The 24,829-nt window shown below is 41.6% G+C and overlaps 1 protein-coding gene across 4 annotated transcripts in view; it reads left to right on the top strand.

The window, feature by feature from the left end:
- ABLIM1 (actin binding LIM protein 1) overlaps positions 1-24,829 on the top strand; it is a 327,977-nt gene that overhangs the window by 290,783 nt on the left and 12,365 nt on the right. For 3 of the 4 annotated variants that reach the window (XM_032607411.1, XM_032607410.1, XM_032607413.1), the window contains 6 exons: positions 294-449; positions 3,618-3,653; positions 6,036-6,165; positions 18,298-18,345; positions 21,338-21,478; positions 24,109-24,200. In XM_032607411.1, coding sequence (XP_032463302.1) covers positions 294-449; positions 3,618-3,653; positions 6,036-6,165; positions 18,298-18,345; positions 21,338-21,478; positions 24,109-24,200 — 603 coding nt within the window. Of the gene's footprint in view, positions 1-293; positions 450-3,617; positions 3,654-6,035; positions 6,166-16,489; positions 16,595-18,297; positions 18,346-21,337; positions 21,479-24,108; positions 24,201-24,829 lie in introns of all 4 variants that reach the window. The other variant, XM_032607414.1, reaches the window with a different exon arrangement.

The raw sequence follows: 24,829 nt of genomic DNA, 5'->3' as shown, positions 1-24,829 counted from the left end.
GGACCTTGTTGTTTATTCATTCTATGTATAACAGTTTGCATCTGCTAATCCCAAACTCCCAATTCTTCCCACCCCCTACTGCCCTCCTCCTAGGCAGCCACAGGTCTGTTCTCTATGTCTGCGAGTATTAAACAGACAACTTTATAAAGAGTATGACCATGTTAAGCAAAGTGTTTTGGGTTTTGTTTATTTTTAAGGTTTTCACTTTTTAAGCAAGACATGAGATGCGCTAACCATAGTTCCCCGAAGATGAGACGGCAAAGTGATTTTTTCTTTCTGTTTAACTTTGGCAGGCAAAAGTGGACAATGAAATCCTGGATTACAAGGATTTAGCAGCCATTCCCAAGGTCAAGGCAATTTATGACATTGAACGTCCAGATCTTATTACCTATGAGCCTTTCTACTCTTCGGGCTATGATGACAAACAGGAGAGGCAGAGCCTGGGAGAGGTAATAAATTTCCAGAAGTTGTGAGTGGTACAACTTATTTCTCTTTGGCACATGTATAAAAACTGCTGACTGGAATCAAAATAAATCAGAGGGTCCTTTTGGTTGCCCACTGTTTGCAGGCTTCTGTACCAGGTGATTTGAGGTAGTCAAAAACCTATCACACCTTCCCTGCCCTTGGAGAGGTATGGAGAGGTATGGAGAGGTAGGGAAGCAGACCAACCACAGAAATCGGCAGTGCAGGATGAGTAAGCATCAGTACCAGGTTGTAGGATAGCAGAGCCGGCGTGCTGGGAAGGAAGCCGAAGTTGTCAGGGGAGACTCTGTGAGCTGGGCAGAGGGAATAAGGGAGGGAGAGTCCTCGGTGCGCGGGGGGATGGGATGGGGAATGGGGTCTTGGTTTGGGGGCAAGCTGAAGTACATTCATGGGGATCATGAGGGAGATCACAGCCCCTAAATTTTGACAGCTGCAGTTTTTAGCATCATAAGATACAATATGCAAGAAAAGACAAAGTAGAGAGAATTGGGCCACGGTACAGGACCGTGGTATGAGCTGGGCTTCTGGAATCAAGTTACCTGGGCTCAACCCAGGAAGTCCACATGCTGGTTGTGTGACTTTGACCATGAGACACCCATTCTGATCCTAGTTTTTTTGTCTGTAAAACAGATAATGACAGAATCTGCCTCATGGGGCGTTAGTGAGGATAAAACAAGCTATCTATTAAAGATTAATTATCTATATATCTAGATAATTTATCATCTATTAAAGCTAATCTACATTAACTAATTATTAAAGCAATTAGCAGAGAGCCAGACTCGTGGTAAATGTTCAGAAAATGGCAGCTACTACTGTTGTCTTTACCTGTCTTCTTGGGGCTTATTAATACTCTCCCAACATTAATGGTCCACAGGCTGGAGCTCAGCCTCAGCCCCTGGTGAGTGTCCCCTCTCTGTCCCCTAGGCCTCATGGGCTCTGGTCTGTTTCCCCTGGCCTATTCAACTCACTCTAAATTTTTCCCCTTTTGTTTTTTAAATTGGAATCATCTACAGACTGATTTGAGTCCACTCAGAGAGGTGTTTCCCAAGTAGTGGACCAAAATCAGTCATTCAACCAAGGCTAAAACCAATAATCTGTAACATCACAGTGCTTTAAGATCTTAGATGAAGAAAGTTCGTGAAAACGTGGCAATTCTGTTTAATTTATTCTCAATAATGTATGTATAATATTTATTGTTTCATAATCATGTCTGTATTTTTAATTACACACACACACACACACACACACACACACACACACACACACACAGTATTCTGGAGCATGGCTCTGCATTGAAATGGTCCTTTGGGCAGGAAGTGGTGTCTGTTTTCATGTAGTGCCACCTAGTGGTCATGCCCCTGTAACTGCATCTGCAGCCCCTCTCAAGAGCAGGCTGATTGGTCTGGGGGGTTCAATTGCATTTGGGTGGCAGAGCTTCGGAGAGGATAAGGGGCAAAGGAAGGGTCCTGAGCAGAGTGCATAGGGGCTGGTCCTTGAGCAAGTGTATGAGAATTTCCTAGGGTTCGAGTCACACAAGCAAGGGGAGGTGAGTTGCTTTTTGGTGTTCTGGGCCCAAAAGTTTGAGCTTTGAAGTGAAAGTTCCTGGGTTTGGAACTAGACTGATTTTTCCTCTCCATATGACTTTGGAAAAATTACGTATTTCAGTCTCCTTATCTGTAAATTCAAGATAATGGTAATACCTACCTTAGAGGTTTTTTGTAAGGATTAAATGAAATATTTAGATTACAACAATACCTGGCACGTAATAAGTGCTCAGCAAAAGTGCTGGCTGCCATCATAATCAGCACTGTTACCATCATAGCCTAGAATGAGGCCTGTGGGTTTCTCTGAGCATAAAGTGTGGGTGCAAGGAGGCCCTCTGATCAGCCGTATTCATGAGCTCTTCCCCAGTGCATGGATCTTGCAACTTAGACAAGTTTGCAAGCTATTTATTTATTCCTTTAATTATTAACACTTCTTCCAGAGAATCCATCTACTGCCATTTTAGAAACCTGGAGGAGTAAGCTTGAAGTTCTGTGTAGCCATCTGTGCCTCCAGAAAGCCGATCAAACCAGACCATGGGGCTCAAGGAAGTCTGGAGTGCAAGAGAGCCAGCAGCTTCTTGTAAATTTGGGAAAAAAGGGCAAATTCCAAAACAGAAATCCACCACTGGCCCTGTTCTTCAGAATGCTTTGTTTGCATTTCATTTCTGTTTGAAAGCTTTTTGCATTTTAATCATAAACATTTCGGTCATTCATTTAGGAAATATTTGTTGAGCACCTAATATGTGCCAAGAGCTGCTCCAGTCGCTGGGAATACTTGGTTGTAAATGAATGGAGTCCTTGCCCTCATGGAGCTTGCAGTGTAATGTGGGAGACATAATAAACAGACAGATACATAACATAATTTTAAAGGGTGATGGAGCTGTGAGGGAAAATGAAGCTGAGTAAGGAGAAAGCATGCCGGGGCCGGGTTGCTACTCTAAGCAGGAGGCTCACGGAAGTTACTGTGTGGTAGTGCATTTGAGTAGAGACCTCACTGAGGATGGGGAGTGAGCCCTGCAGGTGTCTGAGTGGAAAGCACTGCTGGCAGCGGGTACAGCAAGTGCAAAGGCCCTGAGGTGACAGAGGGGTTGGTCTGCTGACTGCCCTGAGGAAGCCTGTGTGCCTGGAAAGATGAAAGCCAGAAGGTGAATGGTGTTGAGGTTGGCAAGGCCACTGGGGAGGACGCCACAGACCTGGTCATCATAACATATCAGGTGATTACTACTGTGTTTACCAAACTGTGTGTTTCAGTAGACACTGTAACTCATAGTAGTAAACAGCATAGTTTGAGCATATAGGGGAAGTAGTTCCAATTTCTCTAAGTTAATCACCTAAAGCATCGCAACATATTTCCAAAACCCATGCGTCTTAAGCAGAGACATGTGCCCTAGTCTCGTGGGAGCTTTGTCCTTGTGTACCTGTCTGAGCCCCACTCTCAACTTACTGAATCAGAAGACGGGGAATGGGCAGAGGTGCTGGCATGTGTATCTTGAATAATGTTTCCAGGTGATTCTGATAAGCAACTCTAATTAAAACTGAAAATGAGCTAATAATAAACGTTGTGACTTTAATTCTCTTTTACTCTTCTAGTCTCCAAGGACTTTGTCTCCTACTCCATCAGCAGAAGTAAGTACCATTTTTGGAAATTATAATGGGTGGAATTGGGGAGTTACTTGGACCATTCCTAGACTCACATTTTTGCAAAAGGACAGAAAACCCGTGTACAAGATAATGATGAATGTAGGATTCCTTACGTGTAAGATATGACTGTGAGACCCAGAAGTAAATTTCTTTCTAAATGGAGACTAGGGAATAAAACCAGCCTTACCCTGCACGTCTGAGTGGTAGGAAAGAGAGTGGAGAATGGGGCCCCTTGTCCCGAGGTTGGACTCTCTCCTCTCATCTGTAATTGATTGATCTGAATCCTAACCTACTGATGACTGAAATGACCAGCAGTGGTCATGGTGTTTCTGTCAGCATAGCCATCTTCATGGGAGGCCACTTCTCTTAGTCTAAAATCAAGAGTCTTGTCCCCCCTCTCAGGGTAGACGGACCTTACAGTGACTTTTATCAAGTCCACCAGGCTGGCTGTTCCCTCGGGAATAACCTCCTGAGTATCTGGATCACGTAGAGCTGTCAGTGATGGTTCCATAGTGAGCCATGGGTCCCCTATCAACCCAGACATGCTCTTCCCCTCTGCAGCACCCAGCACCAAAGACAGAGCCCCCAAATTAGTGACGCTCCCAAAACCCATTTTATTAAAGGTTCTTCGGGAAGCTGTTGATGCTGTTCTATAAAATGAAACAGCCCCTTCACACTATACCCCTGATCCTAGGAGTGTCTTGGTTTTGCTGTCACCCACAGTAACAGAGGTGCTTGGTGGCCAGAGGTCTTAGAGGCACTTTCTGTTGTCCCAGCATAATTTTTCCCTTGGAGGGTGGCCTAAGGTCAGACCACCTCAAATCTGAGCATGGTCCAGGTCTAACCCAGCACTTTCATTTAAGCTATTACAGGTAATGATAATCAAGGGATTGTTTGTTCAGTGTGCTTCTTATTATTTTGTATTTCCTTATGGATCCAGTGAGCAAACTCCTCAGGGGTTAGGTCTATCCCCTTCTAAAAATAATAATAATAATTAATAAATAAAATCAGCCGTCTCGTCTTAAAGCTAAGTAACTGTCTGGATAGTCTATATAAAACTGGCCTGATCTTAGGTAATCACTATAATTTGAGATGGTAAAATCTCTGTAGTATTGTGGTTTATGACCGAGTGCTATGAATAACTAATTTCTATGAATATTCTGATCGTTTTCAACTGAAGTTATGAAGAATTAATTTCTATTATTGACCACTTGTCAATAATAGAAATAGTAATAATAGGTTGAGGCACATTATTGGGGGAATTTTGTTTTGTTGTTGTTTTAATTTATTGTTACAGCCACAACTAGGATCAAATCAAAGTTTTTTTGCCTCTTGCTCTCAAATTGCGCACGTCCATAGTTTTCAAGGTTTTAATTTAGTCCTTTTTCATGCATTCTTTCAAACTTTTATTTTTATTGTGCTAGTAGAAACTTCATAGGGCAACAAATCCCTAAAATGTAAAACGTTCCTTGTACTCTCCTAATTCTTTTAAAGTTTCATGTTATGTTTGTGTGTGTATGATTTTTTTTATACTTTATACCTACAATATTCTTTTCTAGATTTGGACATGGTGACAGACTGGTGGTGCTATTGTATCCCATTAAATTGATATGCCATAACTTAATTATTCCCCAGTTTTGTTGAGCACATAATACAAAGTTTTGTCTTTATAAATGGTGGCATTATAAATGTCTGAGGAAATTTTTCCACTTAAAGGTCGTTTAAAAAAATTTTTTTTTCTTTTTGGAATTTGCTTCCTAAAGTAGAAGTAGAATTACTTGATTTGAGGCCACCACAGGCTTGTTCTCCAGGAAAATCGACGTAAAACATCACCAGATCAACAGCATGGATGGTGTGGGTTGGTGGTTGGATCCAGGGATGAGATGAGAGTCAGGAGGCTGGTTCTGAAGCAGGCTCCACCTGCACACGGGTCTCTTACCTGCGTGGAACCTTCTGAAACATTCTGCATTTGTGAAGAAGGGAGGTGATACCATGTGTTCTACCTTCTTTACGATGCGGATCTGATGATACAACCTATGTGAACAGACTTCGTAAAACTGAAAAGCACAATATAAGCGTGGTCATTGGAATTATTCCCTCTTTTCCCAGAGCTCTATCAACACTGGAGTTTATCCTTTATACATCTTAAAATCTTGGTAAAGGCAAGCACTATAGGTTTTGAACAAAAAGCACTAACCGTGGAATGCTTGTTTGCATACCTATTTAAGGAATATGGCCCTAAAGTGTATACATGAACAGGTAGACGGGATAGTTCCTGGGTGACTTTGGTGCAACTTGATTTCACTTGAACCTGACAACAGCCTGCATGTATGCCTTGTGCTCCCACTTTCTCGCACTTGCTTCCAGGGGTACCAGGATGGGCGGGACCGGATGATCCACCGGTCCACCAGCCAGGGCTCCATCAACTCCCCTGTGTACAGCCGTCACAGCTACACTCCAACCACGTCTCGCTCTCCCCAGCATTTTCACAGACCTGGTAAGGGCACCTGTTCCCGGGATTCACTCTCTGTAGAGTCATCCGTGTTTCTATGTGATTGTTTTCCCCACCGCTGATAGCATATTTAAAAATCTGGCTGCCAAATCTATCTGCCCCTCTCCCAGAAAAAATTGCAAACTCCTATTCCATTGTAGTTTGTGTTATTTCTTTTCTCAAAACAAGAGTCATTTTATGGTTATATTCATTATGACTTATTAAATAATTACATTTTGACAGTGAACACCTAGAAGCAAAGGAGGTTTTTTGGGTTTTTTAGACTTGAAGAAAATCTCAGCACTTTGAGACTTAAAATGGAGATCTCCAAAAGAAAATACGGTGATGTGCCTTTTAGGCTTATCTAAAATCTAAATCCAGTATTAGTCATTTACTCGTGAGTTTATTATGTTTCCCCCATCCGGGCACATGGTATTACTAAGCATGCTTGGTTAAGAACCTGCTAGAAAGAAGTCTCATATACAACCTCGGGGTTGTATTTGGTAACTTTTAAGATGCCTTCCAACCTAAGATTTTGCATCAGACTTGGAAAATATAAAAGCACTAGCGGTGTGCTATGATGGAGAATATTAAGAGTAGTGGACCTCATTTACCTTTATCTCGGCAGAATGTAGCCCCTTTTACTATTAGTGGGTATCTCCTATGTAGAGGAGAAAAAGCATGGGGATCCCAGCACAGACCGAGGATTCCTGAGAAACAGATTCACCAAGGAAGATTTTGTCCTTCTAAACAAACTTGGTGTTGATATATGTCTATGAAGACTTCATCTTAAGCCTCTTGCTTCTGTGTAGGCTGATGAGAATAAGCCCATTCATATGCTAACGTATTTTATAAAATATAAACCAAAGGAAATGAACAGAATGTAAAAAGGCTGCAATCTTCTCTTTAAAGCCATAGATTTAATGCTTGTAGAGGATTAAATTTTTACTTTTTGATCCTTCAATAAAGTCTAGTTTTCTCTAGACTCAAATATTTACTCAGTATCTGTTGAGTTACGTTAAAGGAAAAATTTTCAGGAAAGAAATTCCTTTTATTTTTCATGTACAGTGATATTCATTTTACTTCTGGGTTTGGATTTATGCCATTTTCTGTCTGGGTGATGAGAAATCCTTTATGCCACCACCCCTACGTATGGGCATACCCTGATACTGCAGCCGTACCCTTATCAGAATGATGCGAAGTTCACTGGGAAATTGTTGTTCGAGAGAATCCCTGGATAGCAAGGGAGTGGTCAGCCAGGGACATTGTTTCCCTAAAAGGTCATGTCCTCATTGGGCAGTAGAAAGTTTTCCTCTGTTCTAGTCATGGTTCTGATGCCAAGAGCCTGTAGAACATTCCCCATTCTAAGCACTTCTCCTCCCCCTTCACAATATGTTATGGACATGCGTGATGTCAGTTGTTAGGGCTCATAATTATTTTTCGAGATGGGGCTCTGCTAGCATAGTCATGGTCAGCACAGAGCACCTCAGAGTATCCACTCCACACGTTCTAGATACCAGAGGATGACGCACGTCCTTAGGTCTGGGCTTAGGTTAATGGTCCATAACTGAGTTTCCAGCTCCCCTGGTGTCACCACTACCCAATTCTCAGGATCACAGGTAGCTCTTTGCTACCCAGGGGATACAGACAGGTTTCCCTTCTACACAGGAAAAGTAAAATTAAACTTGCAGTAGGAGACGTTTGCAGCTTAAAAAACAAAGAATCTGACCCTTACATATAAGTATTTCTTTGCAAGGTTCTTGAAATGATTGTCGGTTTTGTACATGTGTTTCAGAGGGTTCTGTTTTGTCAGGTGCCTTTTAAAAACAGCTATGGTGGAGTCTAAGTGACGTGCCCAGTCCTGGCTCAGTGGTAGCTGGTGTCATCCTGACAGAACCTTCTGGTGGCCGTTCCCTCCCACTAAAACCATTTATCCTCGGAGAATGAACTCTGTACTGACCTGAACCTGTTTGCAGACTCTCCCCACTTTGTGTAACCCTTTGTAGGTGCCTTCTTAACCCCTTTTCCTTCCTCCTTTTTCAGACTCTTGATTAACATTCTTTATTTTTTTTTTTTCTCCCTTGGAACGATGGTGTTGTCCCTGCTCGTGTGTTAATTTGTGCTCTTCTTTTCTGTTTGCACCGTGTCCTGCCCCTGATCCTTGCTGCACAGAGCTGCTGTCTCCTGGTGTGCAGAGGTCCTTCCTGCACACCGGCAGCCTCAGCTCCGGCCACAGCGACTCCCGCCCCAACTCCCCTTTCCGACACCACTTCCTTCCCCATATCAAAGGTAAGGAGGCAGGCTTCTCCAGGCAGCACCCTGCATAGCGGAGATTTATTAGCACCCGGGGAAGGCTAATAAGGTGCATCTCCAAGAGTCAGCTCTGAGCTTTGGACTTCTCAGCATGCCTGCGTGTGTCATGACTACACCCAGCCGTGTCTTAGAACTGGCATAGCATCTCTCGTTAGGAGAAATATGTCATTTCTAAAGGGCTCTAGATGAAGAAACAGGAAATATGTTTGAGACCCTGAGATTTGTTATCTACTGCTTAAGAAAAATATATATTATTATTTTGGTTTTCTCTGGTCAAAAGCAAAATATAATATATATCTGGGGAATCTTCCTGGTTTTCATATGTGTTATGGCTCAGCAAAACACAACAGTATTCAGCAACAGGGGTTCCAAAGTTGTCTTAATGGTGATAAGCCACTTAACCATGTAACAGTATTAAAATGTTTGGACGGTATGAAAGATCTATGGCAACGTAACTTAAATTTATCTCCTTGAGACAACCCTTAGAGTAATCTTCCTTTGACCTGTCCTGATTTCTGCATGATGGAGAACAGGGACTTTGCCTTCTGTTTTCTGTTCCTGCCCATTTCTGCCCTTCCCTCTATGCCGTTCCCATTGTTCTCATTGTCTGTTATGTTTCCGTAGCCATTCTCAATCGAGCCAAGAGCCCCAAATTTAAAATAAGTAGGAGCCATAATTTAAAATAAGTAGGAGCTCCCAGAGGATGCTTTTTCCGTAGTCTTGATTTGAACCAAATTAACCAAAGAAAATACCTTAAGGAGGGAGTAGCAGGCAAGCACAGATGTTGTCATGGGTCTTAAGACAGACCGAAGGGATTCTAACCCCGAGTTCCAAGAGCTCACGTCACTAACACTTTCTCAGGCAGCCTAAATGTTGTGCTCTTTGACTGAATTTCCTTTGCAGTCGTTTTACAAGCATGCGATTTTAGCATTTTCTGTGCTGTAAAAATAACATTGCTGACAAGCTTATTTGAAGACACATACCGTTTGCCACTAGCAAAGGAATTTTTCAGCAGGTGCAGCACTTTCTAAAATTCTTGACAGGTTATTTAAAATTATTACTGCTAATTAGTATTTGGGGGAGGAAAGACCTTTATTATTTAGATGTCAAGATGATACTTTAGAGAATGTCTATAAAACCATAAGAAATTATTGAAAAAAACTTCAGAGATGTATTTTAAAGAGACTTTAATATAGAAGCCCTTGGCCAAATTAAGATTTTTGTTTCTTTGTTTCTAATATGCAAGGGAAAATACATTTTTTAATTCATCAAAATGTAAACTGCCTTATTCGGTTATTATATATTTCATCTTTCAGAAAGCTACTTTGTGTAGGAAGAAAAATGTCATGTACCCTATAAAGTTATACAGAGTTTATACAAATAACACATCACAAAATATCAAGACTCAATACCTCGTGCTTGTGCACAGCCTTATGGCGAGATGGGCACCCATGTGGACACTGGAGTCCCGGCTTTGAATATTATCTCTGTCACATGCTAGCTATGGGACCTTGGATTGTAGACTTAACCTTTTGAGTGCCACTTGCCTCATCTATGAAACCTCTCCTAGGGTATTGGGGTGTGTGAGGTTGTCGACTGAAAAAAAAAAAAAATCACAACGTGAGAGCTGTGAATTAAATTTTATTTGGGGCAAAATGAGGGCTATAGCCCGGGAGACAGCACTGCAGATAGCTCTGAGAAACCGCTCCAGAGAGGTAGGGGGAAGGTCAGTATATATGTGATTCTGGTGAAGGGAGAGTACATGCAGTCAAGCACGTGTTTTTTGCAGAAGGATTCTGCTAGTCTCGAGGAGCAGATGTCACCATGAAGGATTTTAGTGCTTTTCTAGATAGGAGGAGATGCAAGAATTGGGCTCATAAAATCTTCTCCTGAAAGTATCTGACTCTCTGAAGACCTGTCCTGTCAGTTTTTCCCAGAGCACAGAGTGCCTCGTTCCTGATCTCCACCCTGAACTCCTTTCAGGGGGTGTTGAAGGTCAGCAGCTGCTGCGGCTCACGATTTCATCCTTATAGAGGTACATGGCAAGCACCTGTTTGTAGTTGGCAAGGTGAAATGCCCTGGTGTGTAGTGAGCACTCAACTCTGGTCCCTCTGTGATTTCCCCCTTGGCATGGTGTTCTTAGAGCACTTCCGGTTGCATCAGTCCATCACTCTTCACAGCGGCCCTATGAAGTAAAGTAGCAGGGGGCAGGCATGGGGATGGATGAAGAGCTGAGGCCCTGGTTAAGTGACCCGGCCAAGGACTCACAGCTAGGAAGTGGCAGCACCAGGACTAGATAGACCCCAAGCCTTCCCATCCCTCGTTCCTATGAGGGGGGTGTGTTTCGGTCTAAATGTTATACACGAAGTATAATTTTTAAAGCAAACTTTTATTTTCCAACTCTTTTTAACTAGGAAATTGCATTCTTATGGAAGCCAAGACAAACAGCTACTTTCAGGCATTTAAACTACAAAATTAACTTTTCAATAGAAATAATAAGTGGTTAGGAAAATTACAGTACTTCGGTGTGCCTAAATCGTGCTTTATTAAAAGTGTAGATACACAACCTTTTCTTTTTTCAGTCTGAATTCGAAGTACACAGTCAAATAGTATAGGTTTAAATTATAGAAAGCAATAGTTTGTTACTTCGAGCTTACGCTTAAAAAATATCTAACGGTCTCTCTCCCATTTTCTTTTTACTGGATATATGCCTACAGTTTGTTCAGATGAAATAGTTTATATACTTCAGATACAAAATATAATGTGCATAACAGTATATGCTTTGTTTTAAAATCAGCTTTTTGCTAAACTACAAAATCAATCATGCAGAATTTGTATATTAAAGATATTGCTTTAAAAGCCTAGTTTAGTTGAATAGCTAAATACGGGTTCTGCAAAGAATTACGTCTTAGTTATTTTGAAAGACACGTATCCGTTTACATGAAAGTCCTCTCCAGTCCAGGGGGAACGTATGGCCATTAGAGAAACACATCTAAGATATCTTTAAAGAGCAAAGTCTCCCAGGGTTTTCCATGGCTCTTCATTTGAACATTCACTCTTTATCTTGGAGCTTGTTTTGCAATCTCAGGGAAATTATTTTTAAAACAAATGTAAGCCAAGGAGCTTGAGGACCCCAGGGTAGGATGTCCATCTCAGGAAGGTGTAGCTGAAAGCAGGGGTCCCCTTGCCCCTCTGGCAGCCAGAAGCCCACCTCCCACTGCCCAAGTCCAATTCTTGGCCCTTATTTCAGACGCATGTGGCCCAGGCCCTCAGGGTCCACAGAGCTGAGGACACCTGCATGGGTGTAGAGCTGAGATGCACATCAACAGCTTTCTCTCTATCTCATTGGCTTCCCCATCCATTTTCTGTAATGCCCATCTCGTTTTCCACTGTGTTTTTTATTTCTGTTCTCTGACCTTCCTTGCAGCTTCATTCTATATCAGTATATCATTGTTGGGCCATTTGGACAAGTGCATGCCTATTTGGAAAAACTATTTTCACCTTGTTTTGGGTTTTGTGCCATGTTTGCACAGTTTCTCTTCCTTTCCCTTTGAAATACTGTTAGATATTTCCTTCTGTGTCCATGAATCAGATTTGCAAACAGGAGGGCTACATATATTAAGTCTCTTTGAAAGAAATCTTCCTTGTTTTGCCATAGATATGAGTTGCTATGAAGCAAATATGTATTTGACACTTGCTGAAGGAAACCATAACGTTTATTGAAGCTTTAGACAAGGACCAGTAATCTTGAAACTCTGTCATGACATTCTAGTTGCTGCCAACTTTAAGGTCCCCTCAGAATTTATATTTTGGAACATAAGCCCTTAGAGTCCAGAAGCTAAGTGTTGCCAGCCGTTTCCCACAGCAGACACAAGCATTGCCATTTAGATTGACTTGTCTTAGAATTTGTCACTGAGGCTCTCATGGTGGCGAAAAGAAGAATAAAAGTTGGACAGAGCGTTTGAATTTAAGTACAGTGGGAATCCTTCCAGTGAATGATCTCCCAAGGACTGAAAAATTGGCCTATTGGGCTGACTTGGAAGGAGCGGAAAATGAAGACCAAGAAATGTATATCTATATATACAGTAGCTTCTCACCCCAGGAGCTGAGATCACTAACAACTTAGATGAACCAACGCAAGGACTTATTTAAAGGAACAAAATGGCTATGAGTGTGATATATACACTATTATATGATATATACACTATTATGTTATTTTTAAACAGTGTCAACACCAGGCTGCTAGATGATGATGATGACGATGATACCTTCCGTATATGATGTTTCATCTGATGGCTTATACATCACTTTGCCTGAGTAATGAACTAAGCACGAAAATAACCTTTTAGGGCCTTCATCAGTCATTTCCATCCAGGATAGAGTGAAACGTTTTATCACTTAAAGAAAGGGTGTTTAACTTAGAAAAGGCCTCATCTTGAGAATTTTTTTGTTAATGCCAAAATTTCTAATGCCTTTCGCATTTCAAGGACTAAGAATTTGGTACCTAGCAACGTTATGTACCCTGAGACCTTTTCCCCAACGAGCCGTTGTGATGTGTAGAAACCATACTATGCAGGATCACTTAGATGGTGTGTTGCTGAGTAGCTGTTTACCTAGTGTTTTCAAATGTCTCCTGGGAGATTTTAAATGATTATAGAGTTAAATCTACTTACAAAGACTTGAACATACTAGCGTCTTTTCTAGCCACTAGAAAGGTCGGTGGTTGCCGAGGATATGCTGCTAGGTAAAAAACTCTGCCCAACTGGAGACAGCATTCAGCCAGGATACACCCTTTGGGAAGTCAGACAGTCATTCCATAGCCTTTGAGAGCCGTCAACCATGGAAGTGATGGGTTTCTACTGCCACTGGGCAGCAGAGCATCTTAATGATAGAATACTTGGGCAAGTGCTAATTCTAATGGCCTTAAACCTTGATGTCCCATATATGCAGCTATTTTTGTGTGTGCGTGACCCTGGCTAGTAACTGTCAGAACAAATTTAATGGAGTTTCATCTGATTGGATATTATAAACAAAACCTGTGAGAACATTTCTCGCCCCCGAAAATCTGATGTTCTACAAGTACAGGAAGGTTAGAGGTGCAGGATTAAGGGCAGGGAGCAGTATGGTTTCAAAGCAGTAGCACCAGTGTTCAAGATAGGCAAGGTCTTCAGAAAAAAACTCAAATAAAGCAAGAAAGTTGAGTCTCTCTAGAACTTCCTTTGAGAATAGCCCACAAGAATTATTCTGTTTTTTAATTATGGATTACTCTTGTGAATAATTTCTAATGTTTGTAGGAGTAAAGAATTCTTCTGGAGTGAAACAATTAAATTGGGGTTATTAAGGATCAACTCTAGGGAAAGCTATTTTTAAAAAAAAGAAAAAAGGTACTATTGTGATCCCATTGCTGTGTCCTAGCATCCGGCTGCCTATAATTAAGAGAAAGATGATGGTTGATCCTGCAGTGGTGCTCACTAAATTAGGTCATTCATTGCTGTAGAATTAATTAGTTGGCCTACTTCAGTCATTCATTCACAGACATTTATTAAGCACTTAGTCGTGGCCAGGCACTGTGTGGAGCACACAGAGGTAAATGAGATCTAGCTCTGATTCAGCCTTAGGGTTAAAGCGGGATTTTCTTCTAAACGTAAACTGTATTCTTCCTTCCCCTGCTTGCCTCTACCTGTGTTTTTTTTTTTTTTTTTTTTTTTTTGCGTTACGCGGGCCTCTCAATGTTGTGGCCTCTCCCGTTGCGGAGCACAGGCTCCGGACGCGCAGGCTCAGCGGCATGGCTCACGGGCCTAGCCGCTCCGCGGCATGTGGGATCTTCCCGGACCGGGGCACGAACCCGTGTCCCCTGCATCGGCAGGCGGACTCTCAACCACTGCGCCACCAGGGAAGCCCCTACCTGTGTTTTTTATATTAATTTTTTCAGACATGAGCTGGTTATTTCTCTTTAGGAGAGTGATAGTAAATGAGGTCACTTTCTCTTTAAATGAGCTTTTTAATAGATCAGTGGCTGTAGGTGAAGCTTCATAATTTTTAGGAGCTACTATCTCACTTTAGTAAAGTCAGCATTATGATATATTGGGAGCCAGATGCTAAACTGACTCTTGAAACAAAAAAAGAAAAAAGGACAAAAGTTTTAGAACATGATAACCAAAAACCTGGACTCTAAATCTGAGACAGTAACAAATTCAGATCTCATATTCGGAATGTCTTACTGCCCATTTGGTACAGATCTGTGCTCTGGTTATCTAAAACTATACATATCAAAATATTAAAACCCTATTGAACATGTTATTTTGAGACTCCAGCAATTGACATCTTTCATGCATTACTGGCCAGATTTAGAACAGTTTGATTTACTTGAAGAAATTGGCTCTTGTACACCTAAAACTAATATAATGTTTTATGTCAGTTATATCTCAATTAAAAAAAAAATTTACGACAAAGTAAAAAAAAAAAAAAAATTGACTCCTGCTCTATTTTCTGAAGATCTGTGATTTATTTAAAATTGTTAGCCTTAACTGATAGATAAATTGGACTTTATCAAAATTTAAAACTTCTGTGCTTCAAAGGACACTATCAAGAAAGTAAAAGACAACCACAAAGTGGGAGAAAATATTTGCAAATCATATGTCTGATAAGAAACTTGTTATCCAGAATATGTAAAGAACCTTTACAACTCAATCATAAAAGTAATTACCTTACTAATTCATTAACTTTTGATAGTCCTGTATCTTCTGGTGTGTTCTTGCACGGATGTTCGCTCAGTCGTGGGGAAGGAGGACAGTAGGGTAAGAGCTGATCTCTTTCCGATTTTGCACAAGTCTCAGTTCACCCTGCAGTTCTTATCCGAGGGAATGATGGTGGCTATGGGGGGGGGGTCCTCAAGGCTTTTGCAGCCAAGCCCAGCAGCACGTTGCAGGCTCTTCCCCACTCCCACCTCCAAGAACGCCGTGCTGCCCAGCCACAGAGGCCCGTCCTGTTGCTCCCACACACCGTGGCCCTTCCTTCCCCGTGATGTTCCAGCTCCCTAGAATCTGGACCTTCTCACCCCTCCAGCCACCCATCCACCTGGTGAGCTTACTCTTCAATGACCAACTCAATTCTAGCATCTTTCTGTAGCCTTTATGAAAAATCAATGGTACCTTCACGTGAGTGCCATAGAATTTTTCACATACCCCCGAGTAAGCACTTATGTGGTATTACGTGTACTTGTTGCTTATAAGTCTGTCTCCTTAGGTAGACCCTGAGCAGGCCCCTTGCAGCCAGGCACCACATCTTATTCACCTACTTAGCCTCAATCGAAGCTCACTGCCCAGCCATAGTAGATGCTTAATAAATGTCTCACTGATGGAATTTTTAGACTGGGTAGAGCCTCTTTTAAGAGAAAGGTAGAGAGAAGTATAAGTGGTCCCAAAGTACCTGGAAGAAAGGGGTCTGACTCTACTGTGTGTATTTCAAAGTGAAGCAACAGAAACATAGGCTGCAATGAAGGCACTTTGTGTTGCTCAAAGGAAGGACCGCACAGGTTCCCAGACTCAGCCTCCCATTCAGAGAAATAGATTCTGATTGCCAGCCTCTGCCATTGTGCCTGGAAGTGATTGTTTTTGGGTTTGCATATCCCACCCCTTTACATGCTTGGGTTGTAAACCATCTGACGACTGACCCTGAATCATTAGCAAGTGACTTTCCATTCTTCTTAATGTACTTTCCATCTAATCAGTTTGCTGCCAGCTCACAGCCTTCAACCGCATGCCATTGGAATGATGCATCTTACCGCTCACCGCTTTTAACCTAGTTCCACTTGAACGCAAATCTCTCTTTTGGATAATTCAACCTTATACCAGTCACCTTTGTGAGCCGAGTTGATGAACTGAGTTTGTTTCTTTGGTTTCTCCTTTTTGATGTACCTCCTTCCGGTTTGTTCATTTTGAATTTTTATTATGCTAGCTTTGTTTTCTTTCTTGCTCTCCCTTCTCTCATTTTGTTTTCTCCATTCTTCTCATTGGAGGCAATGAGCCATCCAGCGGCCGGAACTCCCCTCTCCCTTATCGGCCAGACAGCCGCCCTCTCACTCCAACTTACGCTCAGGCCCCTAAACATTTCCATGTTCCAGGTAGGAGCTGACATGGTCTGTGTCTTGGTGTCCTGTCACCGTGCAGAATGTAGCCTTGTCGCCTCTGTCTCGTCTCCATTTCTCATGCTCTTTTAATTGAGATGCTCACAGCCGACAAACCCTAAATTGCAGGACCCGACCTAGAGGGCCTTTCAAAAGCTTTGTGTGGGAGGTGCCAGGATTGTATTGAAGGTTTACATTTTCTCTAAAATTTTTGAAGGGGGATGGGAGGCAGAGGGTGAAGGAATAAGGGTTGAGTTGCTTTGTTTTGTCTTGTTTTGACAAAAATTTTAATTTTACCCTTATGTTAGTACCTTCTGAGATACCCCTCTGTGGTTTAGTGTCATTGTCTAACACAATGGCAATCTAGTTACCTTCTCAGCCTAAAGACTGAACCACAGTGTTCTTGAGAGTACTTTTATTTTATCTGTTTGTCTCCAGTGTGGAGATTCTTTCTATGGACTTTTCAGGGAGCTGAAAAATTGGGTCATTTGGAGGGTCTTTCTGCAGTGTGTAATTAACTAACCACCTCCGTAGCCCACAAAGACATCTTGCAATTTAGGCTTGGTGCTATAAGCTTTGCTGTCATGGTACAAATAGTAATTTGCCATCAGGAACTGGAAAAATCAGAACCCATCAGTATCTTAATATTTAGGGTCAGCTCACAATCTTTGTGAAGGCAAGATTGGCCGTCAGAAGTCATGATATTATTTTTCCATCAGAAGTACATTGTTTTGCTTCTTTTAGCTACTGAAAGTGGTTTAATACATTACCCATTATGTTAACGTTAGCATACATATTTGGAATCTGTAGTAGTTTTTCTCTTTTGCATTCCAAACTTACCTAGAAGTTTGAACAGAGGAAAGTTCAATGGGATTCATACCACTGAGATAGGACTGCCTTTAAAAAATACATATAAATGAAGTTTCATCGAACCTTGAAAATCAGTGTTGTATGTTTGCAACTTTTTTCATAAAGAATGCCCAACCAGGATCCAGTGCCCAAGATTCTGGGGAAACCTTTTGAAACCTACTGAGTATTTGCAGTCAAAGTTTAATGGTTGCATAATCAAATGGGGTTCTATATAAATATATGAATAATATTTGGCATCTCTTTACTTTTCCTTTCTTTTGTAAAATTTGGCCTATACAAACTAGGATTTTGTCAAACATCCTGTCAATACATCAGACTAGCCTCGCACCTAAAAGTTGTTTCTATGTTTTACAAAAATATACTCTTAATTTTCACTACATCGCTTTCCACTGTTCCACTCATTAGTTGAAAAGTAAATTGAGCCACTGGTCTCTACTGGGAGCTCAATTTCGAGACAGTAGCAATTTGGGGATCTTCCCCAAACTGGTTATGTCTTCCTCACCATCACAGTATCTGCACTGCTTGCATTTCTTCCTGTTTTAACCCCACTTTTAGTGAAGTGTATATTTGAAATAAATGGCTCATGAGTGAATGACATCTCTCTATATCCTAAGATGTATTACAAAGGATTCCATGTCACATGTCTATAGTAATTCACTCATTCCTGTAATTTCTTCTTCCAGTAACCTCAATCTTTGTAATACAAAAGTTAACCTTCTGGGTTATTTTTGTTGGAGAATCTTCAGTTTGGTTTGCCTCTTGGTTGATCTGTTTTTCCCATCGGTGGATGGCTCCCCATAATCACACACCTTTGCTTTTCATTTCCACAGATCAAGGGATCAACATTTACCGAAAACCACCCATCTACAAACAGCATGGTAAAACCCGCTTTCCTCCGCGTAGCTTTTAAATAGCAACGTCAGGTGAACTCTTCACTGTCCTCTGAAAGGCTTACCTGCTGCTGCTTTTGAGAATCAAACTGGGGCGTCCAGTGTATTATGCCTTCATGGTCTCCTATGATGCAAATATTCTGAAGTCGGTTTTCCTAGATAGAGAACACTTAGCTTGATTAGGAAACTCCTAGCTTATTTCTGAGCCCATCAAACTATGTATCATTACACTCATAGAGAAGGAAAGGTACGGTCACACAGTAATTCACAAACTCCCTAACAAGACTTTTTTGGGGGGCCATCAAATAATTTAACCAACCTCTCTGATAATTTTGATGAGCTTGCAATTAGTTTAACTAATTAAAACTAGTGAAGGCTAGCTACCTAAAAATTAATTTGACCAAGGGAATTCCCTGGCATTCCAGTGGTTAGGACTCTGTGCTTCCATTGCAGGGAGCACAGGTTCGATCTCTGGTCAGGGAACTAAGATACCGCAAGCTGTGTGGCCAAAAAAACATTAACTTGACCAAGCTTCCATCAGCCTGACTGTCCAGTTCCCCAGTTTCTGATGGAGCATGCAGATGTCTGCACCCTGTGGTAGAGGGGATGGGACTCATGCTGAGACAGAGGCCCTAGCCTTGATCCCAGCTCTTCACCTAAACGGTTCTGTGATATCAGAAACGTAACCTCTGTCCCTCAGTTTTCTCATCTGCAAAAACCAGTACATTAGGCCAGCTTGTCTCTGAAATTCCTGCAAGCTAAGAACCACTGATGTGGATTTATAATTGTGTTTTCCTTTTCTGGGAATATAGAATTTTTAAACCCAGGAAATCATATTACTCTTTGTAAATCACATTTCCCTCCAACATTATTAGGTCTCTATAGATTCAGCTGCTATAAATCTTTGTGAATGGGTAGAAAGCCAAGACTGGTCTCCAGGTGATTTCAGAAAATTATACACAAATTGTGCCTGGAAATTTGAAGGCTGCCTTTAGAATCCAGTTGACATTAATGAGTCCTAAAGGCTTAGGATGACATGAAAAGCAAATAGAGTTGAAAATGCAAAAAGGAAAAAAATTTAAGGCCAACATTCTAGGGGAAAAAGGATGTATGTATTGTAATGGTTCTAGAACTATGATTTTTTTTCATCTGTGTTTGTTTTTTGAGTTTACACCATGTGCTTGCTTTTTTAAGTTTCTTAACCTTGTTTTTGTTTGCTTTTTTTATGGTTTAATGTCTTCTCACCCACTCATTAACATGTGAATGTTTACTGACTTCACCAATTCTAATGCGTAAGTACTGTTTGAAGTCTGGCTTTAAAAATATATATATTTTTTAAATTTAAGAATAAGATTCCCAGTTTGATTTATCAGTTTGTAGAGACTTTTTAAAAAATACTAAAATCTCTAAGACCCTGCCTCTCCAAATAAAAATAATCAAATACTTAAGGTTTAAAAAGATAGGATAATGTTAGGTTATTTATTTGGAAGGGATTAGTTTGCTTCTTTCTGTGAAATTGACTTTACTCTTTACGTTCTTTCAGTCTCTTGTAATTAAGAGTAGCACAACCAGAGCGGTACATCCCAAAGGGCATTCTGCAAAAGAGCAATTCTCTGTGATAGAAATAGATGTCATAGCAAAAACTGGTGTCTATGCCCTGTGCATTTGGAAAATGCTAGACTTAAATAAAGTCACACTTCTTAGTCTTTAATATGCTAACACATATAGTCCTTCTTTAAGAAGAGGATATAGTGTGCAGCGTTTTCCAAGCTGATTTTATCTTTTATACTCATGAGGTTAGAAATTCAGAAAAACACTGTTCCATGCCTGGCTGAGAATTTACCCCTTATTATTATGTAGGGCGACCTCAGTCAAGTTACTTAAGCAAATTGAGACCCAGAAAGTTACTTTAAAAATGTGGAATTGGAGATGAAAATTCAAAAAGTTACTTCCAGATTTAAAAATCTGTGAGCCCAGGGAGGGGGGCAAATTTTATTTATAGCATTATAAATATATTGTGGAATGTTTAGTAACATCCCAGGTCAGCTTGCAGAATTAGCCAGAATCGGGGACTGACCATTTAACCTGGTTTGTCTTGCTCCACTTCTGTGATTCCATTTGGGGCTCTAAGCCGATGACTCCACCTGTCAGCACAGCCATTAAGAGCTCTGCGAACTCATGCTGCTCCTATTCTGGCTTTTGTGGTTTTAAAGCTGGATGACTCATTTGTATGTGCAGCCCCTTGAACAAAACAGCGAGTGGGTATGGCAAACCCAAGTCTCAAGGCTAAACTCCTGCAAGCTGACAGTGGATTCACCTAGGAATCAAGGACACATATACAATAGGCAAGGATTGAAATGAACCGGACCAATATTTTTGTGGCTGAGAAGCCACAAAAATTCAACGCCAACCAACTCTCTTATGATTAACACCTACAGTCAAGTGACAATGTCATGCTTTTCACTAACCTCTTTAATTTCAAATTAACTAGATTCAAATTTCTAATTGCTCTAGAATTGTCCAGTGGAACTTTCCCGGATGATGGAAATGTTCTATAACTATACTGTCCAATACAGTAGCCGCTAATCACGTGTAGGTATGGATCACATAAAATGTGGCTAGTGCCACTGAGGAACTGAATTTTAATTTTATTAATCATTTGTTTTATTTAATTGTGTTAATTTAAATGTAAATAGCCACGTGTAGCTCGAGCTAGTATTGGACAGCACAGCTCTGGAACAAGATTTTTCAGATGTAGAACAGATGTAGAATGAAGCTTTGCTTCTGGCAGAACGTAAGGAGGATGAGTCGAGTTGTCACTAGGAACTATTAGTGACGGGGTGATTGATAATGGTGATAAACAGCTCTCTGGTGTTCACACTTTTTGCCAGAGCACGAGAAAACTATGTAAGAGGATTGTATACTACCATGGCCTTACAGACCGATAGCTAAGCTGCCCCTGATTCCCATCCAGATGCAGCTGCCTTGGCAGCCCAGAGCAAGTCTTCAGAAGACATCATCAAGTTTTCCAAGTTCCCAGCAGCCCAGGCTCCAGACCCCAGCGAGATACCAAAGATTGAGACGGACCACTGGCCTGGTCCCCCCTCACTTGCCGCCATAGGTATGCAACTGTAGCAGCTAAGCCAAATGGACAAATTGCTAGGAGATCTCAAAGTGCAGTGCTTAAAAATATGCAAGGAAATGGGTCCTAGTGTAAAGATTTTTTAAGAAAAGTACGACCAAGAATTAGAACAGTGAAAAGAACTAAGGTAGTGTTAACGTGTGTGCAGAATGCTTCAAAAATCCAGCCACCAGAGCCTTGTGCTAACCAAGCCCAGTGAGGTGCAGAGCTGGTCTAAAACGGGTGTTTTGCGTGGACTCTCAGTTATTATTGTAAAGTCAGTAACTTTTTTTTTTGTGGTACGCGGGCCTCTCACCATTGCAGCCTCTCCCGTTGCGGAGCACAGGCTCCGGACGCGCAGGCCCAGCGGCCATGGCTCACGGGCCCAGCCGCTCCGCGGCACGTGGGATCCTCCCGGACCGGGGCACGAACCCATGTCCCCCGCATCGTTAGGCGGACTCCCAACCACTGCACCACCAGGGAAGCCCCAGTAACTCTTTTGAACATAGTTGAATCAAAGCCTCCTGCCAAGAACTTCGTTCTACATAGTTAGAGCATAGTGGGTGGATTTACTGAGTGTCCACAGAAGTGTGACTTCTTTGAATTAAGTTTGTTTTAGACGATTTCTGGGTTGTAATTACGATTCTCTTAACAACCAATCTTAACACTGAAGCTCTTTCATCCTTCTTGCCTGATCATGTTCTGCGTTACTAAGAAGGGCTGTTACAGAGTAGCAGGTGTTCTGGAATATTACTCATGTAAAGTTACATGATTTCACATCTGTCATTTCCATGACTTCTGTGCTAAAATGTCACATTGGAGCTGTTTCATTCTTTGCTTTGAACCACACATTTATGCTTTAGAACTGTCTGTTTACTGCTTTGTCATTAGTGAAATCACTTGGCCCTGAAAAATGGTATTAGCAAACTCAGAAGCTAGTACTGAAAATTTAGTGAGTCAGCTTTACAAAGATATGACTATCTTATCACATTTCTGTTGACAACCTAAAAGGCCTTCAATTTTCCAAAATTCCCAAATTTTCTTCATCCTGCTATTTTTCGCCAAGTTATTTTTGGAATAACTTTTACAGGCCATAGAAGTGGATTTTAAAGCAATTGATATCTATAGAAATAGTTGAAGGAAAAATCTATTATACCTCCTGGGTTCCTTATTCACAAGTATTCTATACGTTATGTTGACTTAAGATGTATCTAGTTCTTGAAAACATGCCTATTCATTTTTGTTAGTGTAGATTAAAGAGAGAAATTCACATTGATATTCATGATTTTAGAAACTAAGACTCAGTCGTCAGCTTTTTTTTTTCTGCTGGTCCACGTCCTTCAGGCGGTTCTTGGAGCCGCTGAGGTTCCTAGTTCAGTCGTGTTGCATAGCAGGGACATTAAACAGCTAAACTTTGGGGGAGAATTAACATTTTGTTGCTACCAACTGTCATCGCTAAATAGTTTGGGGTTCCAAAATGAAGAAAGCTTCTGGTCCATTAATCCAACTGATCAAACCCTGAAGGTATTAGTTAGAGTTTATTTTGATTAGATTAGCAGGCTTTCCTATCTCTTCCCACAGCTAAATTAGTCCAAGCCACTTAGGAAAAGCGATAATTATCTTAATTTTCCAGCCATTCAGACAGATTCCTCCTTTCCCCTCCATCTCCCCTTTTCCAGGAAGCTTAAAAATTGTACGTGATCTGCTCTATTATACTGAAATAAGTAACTTTTTAGCTGAATTAACCCTTTTTATTGGCCCATTAGTATAAAACCCTTTTGTGACCATTTTCTGAAAGATTAAGAGCAAGGAAACATTAGAGACCCATCCCTTCAAAGAAAAATAAAGCATGCTTCTTTTTTCTTTTTTTTTAAAAATATTTATTTATTTGGTTGCACTGGGTCTTAGTTGCAGCAGGTGGGCTCTTTAGTTGTGGCTTGAGAGCTTCTTAGTTGTGGCTTGCTGCCTCCTTAGTTGTGACACATGGGCTCCTTAGTTGTGGCATGCAAACTCTTAGTTGTGGCATGTATGTGGGATCTAGTTCCCCGACCAGGGATCGAACCTGGGCCCCCTGCATTGGGAGCGTGGAGTCTTAACCACTGAAGTGTGCTTCTTAATGAATTTATTGGAGGTAGAAGACAGGGTGATGGTATGGTGACAAACCTAAATATTCAGAAAAAGAAAACAAGATTTTTAAATTCGTCACAAGAGACTGTCTTACCTATTTGATGGTATCCAGATGAATCTGGCTTCCTCTCTATTTGAACAATGACCTCAAGGACATGAAAATAATAACCGTAGATGCCCCTCCCACCTACTATGGAAGCTGTGGCCAGTGGGATGACTTAGACCCAATCATAATGGCAAACCGAGTTCGAATTGAGCAGATCCGATTGTTGGGAGGCATGCCTTACTGAATCACATTTTTGGACTGGCTTGTCGAACGGGGCCCGTTGTCTCAAGAAACCAGCTGAACTGGTGGCAGGCTCTTTTTTCCCATGTGTTGTTCACGAATGTTGAAGACCACTGCTGACTTTGCCCGCCAGACACGTTGAGCACAGGTGGACTAGTCCCTTGAGCTCCCCTTGCTGTGGGGCTAACGTGAGAGGTTGTCTTTGCTGTGGACTTAGGAGCTGACATGAGACGCAGATCTAGTGGCAGAGAGGAAGACGACGAGGAACTGCTGAGACGCCGGCAGCTACAAGAGGAGCAATTAATGAAGGTTTGTCCTTAAACTACTTTGCTGCAGCCTTCACTTCGGTTCTGTCTTCTGTCGATCCATGTTACTGAATGATTGCTATGGGCGAGCCACCAAGATTAGCAGGGGGTACTCCCAGCCCTCAGGGGCTTACGGTCCAGTAGGAGAGACAAGGTGGGCATCTAGTGACTGTAATAAGGCAGATACTTAGCGGGTTCTGGAAGAGGTGACCTGGAGGTCAGAGAGACACGGAATGTTTGGGCCTTTTCGAGGAGAGCGAGACTCTGTGTGGGGTGTGTGGGTGTGCGGTGCATGTGTTGAAAGGATGCTGAAAGGCCAGGTAAAGCCAGAGTGTACTCCGAGGTGGTACAACACCTTCCTTCCCTCACACAGGCTTTGCTGAAGGGATTCCCTTGGGAAAGAGCCTTTCTCCAAGTCTTTCCTCAGGACTCATAAGACCTTGTGTGTGTATATCTGGGCCAAGAGAGAGGGGATAAAATGGACTGTCACTAAGACATCCTCATTATACACTCTGTCTCTAGCTAGGCCCACAGCATCCCAGAAGGCCTGGGGTTGAGGGAGCCTAGAAATGATCGACTCCTACCAATAAGGGTCATTTTCCAAAGATACTTCATCATATGGGGAATGCACAC

The sequence above is a fragment of the Phocoena sinus genome, chromosome 16, assembly GCF_008692025.1.
Source record: "Phocoena sinus isolate mPhoSin1 chromosome 16, mPhoSin1.pri, whole genome shotgun sequence".
Taxonomy (NCBI): domain Eukaryota; kingdom Metazoa; phylum Chordata; class Mammalia; order Artiodactyla; family Phocoenidae; genus Phocoena; species Phocoena sinus.
Note: the sequence above shows the minus strand (reverse complement) of the source record. Positions and strands in the feature narration are given on the sequence as shown.